This window comes from Epargyreus clarus, unplaced genomic scaffold (genome assembly GCF_041222505.1).
Source record: "Epargyreus clarus isolate Ecla_fem2 unplaced genomic scaffold, WU_Ecla_fem_2.2 ptg000008l, whole genome shotgun sequence".
Taxonomy (NCBI): Eukaryota; Metazoa; Arthropoda; class Insecta; order Lepidoptera; family Hesperiidae; genus Epargyreus; species Epargyreus clarus.
In genome coordinates, this window is record NW_027332216.1 from 3,082,606 (window position 1) to 3,092,615 (window position 10,010).

At 33.2% G+C, this 10,010-nt stretch overlaps 2 protein-coding genes across 3 annotated transcripts; both read left to right on the forward strand.

Moving 5' to 3' along the window:
- The first annotated feature begins 1,020 nt into the window (after positions 1–1,020).
- Positions 1,021–4,857, forward strand: Sce (E3 ubiquitin-protein ligase Sce). The gene is made up of 4 exons (XM_073075615.1): positions 1,021–1,882; positions 2,468–2,640; positions 3,197–3,369; positions 4,168–4,857. The coding sequence occupies exons 1-4, from the start codon at positions 1,137–1,139 to the stop codon at positions 4,210–4,212; spliced, it is 1,137 nt and encodes a 378-aa protein (XP_072931716.1). The 5' UTR covers positions 1,021–1,136; the 3' UTR covers positions 4,213–4,857.
- Positions 4,858–8,572: 3,715 nt separating this feature from the next.
- Positions 8,573–9,971, forward strand: RpL22 (ribosomal protein L22). 2 transcript variants are annotated; one of them, XM_073075618.1, is made up of 3 exons: positions 8,573–8,687; positions 8,775–9,060; positions 9,776–9,971. In XM_073075618.1, the coding sequence occupies exons 2-3, from the start codon at positions 8,781–8,783 to the stop codon at positions 9,937–9,939; spliced, it is 444 nt and encodes a 147-aa protein (XP_072931719.1). In that variant the 5' UTR covers positions 8,573–8,687; positions 8,775–8,780; the 3' UTR covers positions 9,940–9,971. The 2 variants fall into 2 exon arrangements, with proteins under 2 accessions (XP_072931719.1, XP_072931720.1); XM_073075619.1 differs by having other exon boundaries at positions 8,599–8,691.
- The last annotated feature ends 39 nt before the right edge of the window (positions 9,972–10,010 follow it).

A 10,010-nucleotide genomic window follows, 5' to 3' on the forward strand; every position in this document is an offset into this window, starting at 1 on the left:
AATATGCACAAGTGATTTACTTTGTTTAAATTGCTTTAAAATTTTGGGACGTTCTAAAAAATATCGTAATACCTAATTATAGTTCACGCAAACCTGCTAGTCCGCTCTGAAGTTGTTGCGAGCAGGTGTAATCATACAATTTGCTATGGCGACGCGATTCATTACCTACTATTCATTACGTCCGCGTAAAACTGCTAGTCGTATTCATTACATTACGACTAGCAGTTTTACGCGGACATTACCTAGTATTTTTTTCATATTGTGTAGCTAAAAAAATATATAAATTGAATGTTTTTTTTTATTACCATGCACTGGCTAAGAAAGCATATAATACACAGTTGTTATACCAGATATGTCTTAGGATATTATCATAAAATATTACGTAATTGAGCGTAGAGAAGCATATTGAAAATTAAGAAAATTGGCTTGATTAAATTAAGCTTACTAAGTTCCTATCAACGATATTCAAGCAATCAAGCCAAATCGTAATTTATTTGTAATTTGAAAGGTGAACCCTTGTTCTACATAGAGCTGGTTATAAATGTGCTTGGACGTAAGTGGCCACTAACATTTATATGGACCATACTCAGCTACTATATCGATCTTATTCTTTTAACAAATAGTTCTACTTTTTGCGATTACTAGTGCGAATGTAGCCTTCTTCTGGCGTGAGTTTATAGCATGACATTACAATTACAAGGAACAGTTCAGAATACACCTACATAGATGACCTGTCTTTGTAAAAGCAGCATTAATAATTAAATGAATGAGCACAACATGAAAATAATATGACATGACAACTCAATAGTTAACACGATATAAAATTTGAAACAGATGACCAACTTTTCATTTTGTGCCAACACCTACTGTTTTAATTATTAGTTAGTTTTTACACATTTAAATGAATAAACTCAATAATTAATAGGTATAAGAGATTCTATATGTATATTATGCTACAGTAAAAAAATAATTTCAGAATTGTAGGCAGTTTGAATCATGTTAACCGAGACCCAATAAAATAACCAAAAACAGAAAAACAAAATGGTGGAAGCGGTGCGAGTTGTCAATATCGTCAAATACAAATATCAATAAGTTTAAAATGTTTGTGTTGTAGAATCCTTATTAGTTGTGTAAAAATGTCGTCAACGGAGCCATCTCAGAACAAAACATGGGAGCTGTCCCTTTACGAGCTGCACCGGACCCCCCAGGAGGTGATAACGGACGCCACGGAGATCGCGGTCTCCCCGCGAAGCTTGCACAGTGAACTTATGTGTCCAATTTGTTTGGACATGCTGAAAAAGACGATGACGACTAAAGAATGCCTTCACAGGTTCTGTTCGGATTGTATTATAACCGCTCTACGTTCTGGCAACAAAGAGTGTCCCACTTGTCGTAAGAAACTGGTCTCCAAGCGATCTCTACGGCCAGATCCGAATTTCGATTTACTGATATCCAAGATATATCCGAGCAGAGATGAGTACGAAGCGCACCAAGAGCGCGTGTTGGCTAAACTTAACATGTCGCATTCCCAAGCCTCGTTAGTGAACTCCATTACAGAAGGTATTAAGCTTCAATCGCAGAACAGGCCACAAAGATCTAGAAAAAACATGGAAGATAACACGAACCCTTCCAATTCTAATGGTAACCCGGAGCCAGCACAGCAGAATGGCGGCAGTACGTCTGCTCCCAAAGATGGTGCTCCTCCACCAGGAAACCCCACTCCGCCTGGCCAGTCCACTTCCAACCCAGCATCAGTCCGGAGCACTCCCTCACCAGTGCCGTCGAACATAAGCTCTGTGTCAAAAAACACAAGCACCACTAAGAGAGCAAAGTCAATTCTAACATCAGAACGCAGTGAGGAGAGTGAATCTAGTGACGGCAGGTTTGTTTTAAGGGCTCTTTATATTACTCTATATATTGTATTCTAAATAGCATATTATGATTAAAGTGACTTAATGATAGTAGCGATATGTTGGTACTTTTTAAGTTACTGTTGTGAAAGTCAGTTCGAAAAGGAATTGAGTCATGTCCTTATAAATATTGATTTACTGACAATATTTGAATTTAAGCTATAATGACAACAGTGAATGTATTGTTGTTTTTACTTTTAAAGTTATTTAGTATGCTGTAAAAGCAATAAAAGCTGTAAAATTTGTAAATGTAAATACACAATTGAGGTCACATATTTGACTCATTAAAAGTAATTTGTATTAATACAGTGTTAGCACTTTTCGTATACCTATTTATAATGTACTGAACTTTTAACATAACCCATAACAATACTATAAATTTGACTGTAATAATTATAGAATATCCTAATAATAAGGTTCTGATTAGTAAATGGATATACATAGTCATCTTTTAACAATGATCCATCATTCATAAAACTTGTGTTGTCTAAACATTATTTAAAATGATATAAGTTTCTCAATTATGTCATAATTTTATTTAATTTGTCATATTCTAGAACAGAAGGTGAAAATTCAATGGATACAGAGGGTGAAGGGGAGCCTCTGAACCCAAACGAAATTGAGCTGGTGTTCAAGCCACATCCAACTGAAATGACGGGAGATAACCAGCTTATGAGAGCCCTTAGAGACAGCTCCGTTAGATACCTGAAAACCACTGCTAATGCTTCAGGTAATATTTCAAAATAACCTATTTTAGGTTCAACGTCTTTGCAGCATATGGTTTTGGGTTGAAAATTGCGTTTTTCACTTTAAAATGTGCGTGTTATGAAGATATTGTGTAGATAGTGTTGTGTTATAGCTAAATAAATGGTCTAAAATGCTTAAAAAGAAAATGAAAGTTTACCACAGTATAGAAAGTAACCAAGTATAACCAAGTATACAGACTTACTTAATGTTCAGTACAAATATCGAAAGACAAAAATGCAACATAGCTGAACTAGCCGATTTTTCTGACATCTCTGAATTCCATAGAATCCTTTTTGGTTAAATTACGGTGATACCATCACTACTCCCTATATTTACTTGATAACAACAATGTTAAGCACATTCTGATTTGAAGTGTGATAATTATGAAAAATAGTTTCCACTTCTACTATGAACCCCACTTCAATATAAGAGATTTGTTTGTTTCACTATTATACATGGCCAATGGTAATCTAATTATTGTTCAAGTATAATCCAAGTACTTAGACATTATTAAGTAATTATTTATTCATGACTTTCAGTGGATCACTTGAGCAAGTACCTAGCGATGCGGTTGACATTAGACCTGGATGCGGAGTTGCCAGAAGCCTACAGACTGCTGAACTTCTGTATCTATGTAGCACCAACACCTGGCCAGTTTGTTCCGCTGGCTGGCTCACAAACTCTGAGACAGATAAATGATAAATTTTGGAAGGTAATGTAAGACTTATGATTTTGGGCTTATATTAAACTATAGAATTGAATCATTTTATTATCTAATTGTCAGTTTTTAACTCTATTGCATGGATCAAAATTACAGCAAAGTTTTGCCAGTAGTTTTGGCAGTTTGGCGAGTTGGCCATAAAATGATATTCTTTTCTTTCTTTTATTTTTTTAATTTAAGCATATGAATTAATAATATCCTTATTTCTCACCAGACTTTGCAGAAATATTGTTTGCATATTTGTATGATATGAAACTTTTATAACAAAAAGCAATTTTGTTCGCCTGTTAAGTGGATAGGTCAATTCTACAATTGGCCTGACACTAAAGAAGAGGTGTATTGCGCCCTTTAGAATTTTTACAAACTTAAACCTACCAGTGTAACATTTTGGTACATTTGATGACTATTAAAGATTGGTGACTATGGCCATTTGCCTAAAAAGAGTCACCATAGTACAAAAATATATAATGTAAATATTTTTGCTATTGACATCACTACATTGCCACAATGTATAGGTATTTATTATAAATAGGCAAAGATCTTCACTTCTATTTAGAGTTCTGCATCCAAAAGGTAAAAAAGAACCCCATTACTAAGTTTGTCACAGGGCTCTATCTCTTGGACTCTAATAAATAGACACTTGAATTTTTTACAGACTGTATTAGTATTTGGCCACTTTTTTGTTTAGTAGATGATTAACTTTGTCATTGATAAAGCTAATTATGAATTTTAAAAATGTTAATATAGTGTGTGTAATCCTTATAGTAAGCCTTCTGTTATTTGTTTCAGGTTAACAAGCCCTTAGAAATGTACTATTCGTGGAAGAAAACTTAGAACATACATGTAGTAATTGTTGTTTTGTAAACCATGTAAAGTTGGTGGTAGTGATAAGAGAATAGATTATAAATGAATTATCTGTATATCTATACATTTTATTATCTAGAGACATGGACTCTGTTAAGTGATATGATATAAATTTTAATATAGGATGCAAGGAGCTGAATATGAATAAAATTGGAATATGTGATTACAATGTTTTTTCAATGATGAATTTTGGATCACTGGAATACAATTAACAATAAATTTTAAAGGTATCTGGTTTCAGAGATTTGGATCTATTATAGTTTGTACTCGAATGTAATCAGTGCCCATTTATCAATATACATAGCTGCATTTTAAAATATACCTACTGAACAGTAGGTGGATATTGTTTTAACATTTTGTATTTTAATGTATGACATATTTTTGTATAAAAGATTTATACCATTACATACAGTGCTTACCATGTATATTTTATAATTTGTAGCATTTTTAGCTTGTGTAAATTCATAAGATGATGAAAATATTTGAAATATGGTCAGACAACATGTGTTTATTAATACACATACAATTGTTATAAATGTAAGTCGCCATTTTTAAATTATTACGAACATGTACATTAATAATAACATGCAATTTTAAATAAAATATTCATATTAATTACATTGTTTTTATTGTGTAAAATGCTTTATATAGATATACAGGACAGGAGATTAGAAATAAAAATACTTATAAGGCATTATTAAAAAATAATTTAATTCGTGGAAAAACACTGGAAAAATAGTATTTGTACTCATTGAAATCTTAAGTAGGCACTAGGTAAGTACCTATGACAAAAGAATTGGTTAAATGACTACAGTTAATTACCTACCACATATTACGTACATAAAACATACATATATTTTTACTCAAAATTGGTACGGATGAAGAATTGTAAAACAATACAAATAAATAATGAAACGTAATACATAACTACAGTGTAGAATAAATAGGTACTGCAAAAATTCCTTTTAGGGCGTGTTGTGGCGCGAAAATTCAAAACGCTTGGCGTAATACAAAAGCAAGGCACTGAAATTCCGGGCTTTCACTTCACATTATTATTTAGAGGGAGTATAGTGCCTTCTAAATGCACTATATTCTGTTCTTAACGTTTTTATAGTTTCCGTTTTTAATAATTTCAAAGCTTCGATCATGTCTTCCTTGTTTTCGGAACTGCGGGCAGTGAATAATCTTTCCATTAATGCAAAATCAAGCTCTTCAATCAGTTGTGCCTCGTCTAATAAGCATTCTAAAGCAAAATCTTCGTTCTCGACCCTTTTGTTGATTATTTTATCAATATTTTCCAACAAATCCAATTTCCTGCGACCATCCCTCATTTTGCAGGTCCTCATAAAATTCCTGAAGAGCCGCCTTCCTTTGTCATCGTTCAAAACATTATCTACTTTATCCGTAAAACGATCCAAATCAGATTTATTGATTCCTTCGCGGTCGTCACATCCGCACGGGAAACAATTATCCATTTTTGTGTCATTTGCGTGACATCGCAGCCCTTTCCATATTTCTTATCGATTGATTATAAACACACACATTAACAGTCGCAGTGTCTTACATTTTGTGTAGATAATATGACACACGTGACATTTCATTAAAGTATACACACAATATAAAACGGTAAGACACGGTGATTCACCTTTAACTTAATGAAAAGAGTGAGGTTAACTTCAAAAATAGTCCATAAACATCACTGAGACAAGACTCAACTCAACTCACGACCGAATCGATTTCGTGCGTAAATAAACTGCGCTTGTATGCTCGCCGCACAGCTATTGAGGCGAAGCTCGAAGACGTGAAGCGATGCGACCATACGATACGATTTTCCTCTTGGGAAAACTTGAAAGTATTGTTTATAATTACTCTCATTTGAATCTCCCGCTAAATATTTTAATTTTTCACAAAAAATACGTTCACTTGTTGGTGACTTCTTACTTGAACCATACGTGATTTTAGTATGAAATTAAAAGGTATTACGTCACACCAGGTGAAAAAACATCTTGACCTCGCCGCTAGCGAGCTACTCATTCATGGGAAATAATTTTTATGAAGGCAGCGCGAAAACAATGGATCCAGTCCTATTACGGAGCAGTGCCCCTTTGGCCATTTCTGGTTTCTGTATACTCATTTCATTTCATACAATAGGAGAGGAGTAATATAATACTTGTATATTAGACGCTGTTTAACAAGTTTTCGCATGACGTGTTAAACCCGTTCCCAATTTAAACTGCGCCTTTACGTGGCGTTGGTGGCTCTCATTATTCTAATCCTATCCTAAATAATATTTATGATATTTTGTTGATAACAATGGAATTGGAATTGTTGATAGCAATTATAGCAAATTTTAATAGCAATGGAATTGGAACTAGTGAAGTAGTGATATGCCGAATCGTTAAAAATGTATATAGTTACAGTCAAAGTGATCAAATAGCTTTTATACAAAATGACTGATTATTATGTATAACAACTAATTTGTCCAGACAATGTGATAAATTTATCCGGCTGGTATATATAATAGCATGTTAAAGTTAGTCAAAGTAATAAATATGTTATTGTAAAATCCCGAAACACGGTAAATCTTAAGATTAACTGAAATTGTTAACTATGTTGTATCAACGTCATCTTGGTTGTTGTATTACAGTAATTACGAATCATATAGTTTAGGTCCGAATTATCGTGAATCGAACTTACCCTCTCGCAGCGCGCTCCCGCGCCCTGTTCGCTTAGTTTTCTATTTTCTTTTAAGTTCCAACCTAACCTAACCAATAACAAACATGTATAAAATTATTTAGGATTGGTTAGGTTAGGTTGGAACATAAAAGAAAACAGAAAATTAAGCGAGCAGGGCGCGGCAGCGCCTTACGTATGTTTCATATGTATTTTATTACTCCACCACCCCATGGCTGACTTACGTACATAGTGTACAGATACTGGGCATAAAACATCGCAACATGTCTACTATTCGATATGTGGAACATTATAAAATACAAAAAATATAATTTATGCTTAAGGAAAGTTGAAATAGAAACTTCTAATATTTATCTATACTTGTTTTATTACTTTATCCAAGTCTTTGAAAATATTGAAAATATTATATATATATTGGCTGGTTAATGTGATTAATTCCGTGTTATTTATTACTTTGACTGAATAGATATTATACATAATAGCTAGATATTATGTATAATATCAGAATTTATCAATTTATCATAAATGGAGATATTATTATGTAATTAATAATATCACTTTGGCTGTAACATATATATGTTACAGTTACAAAGTGATGAATGGAGATATTATACATAATATCAAGTAAAATATATACAGGGTAATTACTACGTCGCGCGCGAGCGACTGGACTAACTAACATGTATATAATAATACTCTATGGACTGGATTGACTGAAGTCGACATACACCAATCGGTAAATATTGTATGTTGCAAGTTTTGCCATAAAAATAATTAATAATAATTTAATTAAAAATAATTTGGGGCCATACAGATTAGTTACGCTAGTAACTAATCTTTATGGCCCCAAATTATTTTCCGAATAAAATGAACAATTTTTTCAGTTGAGTTTTTCAATAAATATTTTATTGTGAAATGCAGGTAGATTCTTCTAGTATTCATGTTTGTACAAAGTACTGTAGATAAAGGTAAAACAGTGAAAAAAAAATATCAAAGGAAAAGATATTTTTTTGCTAGTGTTTACTAGTCGGAATTTAAAAAAAAATATGACGTCTCTATTCATCTATTGTGGGGGCCCCTCTTTTGTAGAGGCACCGGGGCTGCCGCCCCGGTTGCCCTCCCTTAAATCCGGCCCTGCATAAAGTTAGAGAAAGATTATTGAAATTCACTTTGATTTTTGTTTATTATTAGCATATTCCATATTTTGACCATATTATCATTATTTTGACCATTAGTCCTACACAAAATAATAAAGTGGAAGACGCTTTTAGCTTTTTGTTGAGTAATAATAATTTTGGGGGAAGAACTAGCTTACAATCTTTAATAATTAAAATCTATAATAAGTAAAATCTAAAGCTTATATTATTATCATTGGCTTACAAATAAAAAGTAGCAAAAAGGAAAATTAAAAGTGATTTTTTACAACCTCTACATATTTAGCAGGCAGAGCATTAAAAAATAAACATTGTATATTGTTTTTAGTAATATTAGTTAAGTTGCCCAATAAATAATAATAATAATGGAATTTAAAGAGAATCGTTCTTTTATTAATTGATTTAATCCAGAATCTATTCTTATATTAATAATATAACTCAAATCTTGATGTTTTCGCTCTATGGCGTAGGTTTTGAACGGTGCTAGGTTAGCCAACATTCCCCTTCATTCATTGATGCTGTCATCACTACCAACTGTCGTACACTCTAAAAAGTCGGCCATTTTGCAGGTTTCTCGGTGACTGTAACACGTGTTCCGTAGGTTATTTGAAATAATCCGAGTATTAACAAGTTTTATCCGTATATTGTAGCGAATTTACGTTAAACCTTTCCTGTGCATTCTAGGTTACCATGGCAGTAACAAAAAAGCCAGCGCCTAAAAAGGGCCAATTGCACCAGAAGACTGGTAAGAAAGGTGTCAAAGGCGGCAAAATCCGTGGCAAAGGGCAAAGAAGAAAGATTAATCTGAAGTTCACGATCGACTGCACACATCCCGCTGAAGACAGCATTCTCGACGTTGGCAGCTTCGAGAAATACTTGAAGGAACGTGTTAAGGTGGAGGGCAAAACCAATAACCTGGGAAATCACGTTGTCATCGCCCGGGATAAGACGAAAGTTGCTATCAGCGCAGGTGTGTATGAAAAATTGTTCTAGAACTAGTTTGCGTGCAAATTTGTTGCTTTTTGTGCAGTGCAGTGTTTATTACACTTAAATCAAAAGTGAGGTTAGGTTAGGCGTACGGAATGTTGACTAAGTATTTGTATCCTATCGCAATTTGGTTCCTATAGTCTCTTTGTAATAAATGTGTGGTTATCCCGATACAACCGTGCTAGTATAAAAAAAAATATTTTAAATTTTCAATCGCCATAACCTATAACCGCAGTATGTGGCCAGTTACGCCGGTTATTACAAATCAAGCTATCCATGTATTGATTACTAAAGATCGAATATTCCTATAAATTAGTTAAAACTAAATTTATTTTCAGCAGTTGGTATTCAGAGAATTATATAGTTACTTCTAACTTTATAGAGCTCAAAGCTTTCGACCAGTGTGTATAAATATCCAGATATATATCTGATTATTCAAAATTGAATCATATGGAAATCTTTTTGAATGTTAACAAACTACCACTGCTTCGGAAGGTGATTTGTATATAATAGTTCAATTTTATTACAATTGAGCAGACCCTTTGGTCATTATTACATATTTATACAAATCCAAAATCTTGTAAATGTCTTCTAAATTTTTTTCATCATGTAAGAAGAAATATATGATAGGTATATCAGGAATTAAATTAAGTATAGCAAATTATGGCCAGATGTACATGTAAACTTTATTTTTACAGATATTCCTTTCTCTAAGAGGTACCTGAAGTACTTGACGAAGCGTTACCTCAAGAAGAACAATCTTCGTGACTGGCTGCGAGTTGTTGCATCCGCACACGATTCCTACGAGCTGCGCTACTTCAACATCAATGCTGACAGCGACAACGAGGACAATGAAGATTAAACTGTTGTTTTAATAAAAATAGTTTTATACTAGGATTTTTTTTATTTGGACAAATTCTTCACAGAAATTAG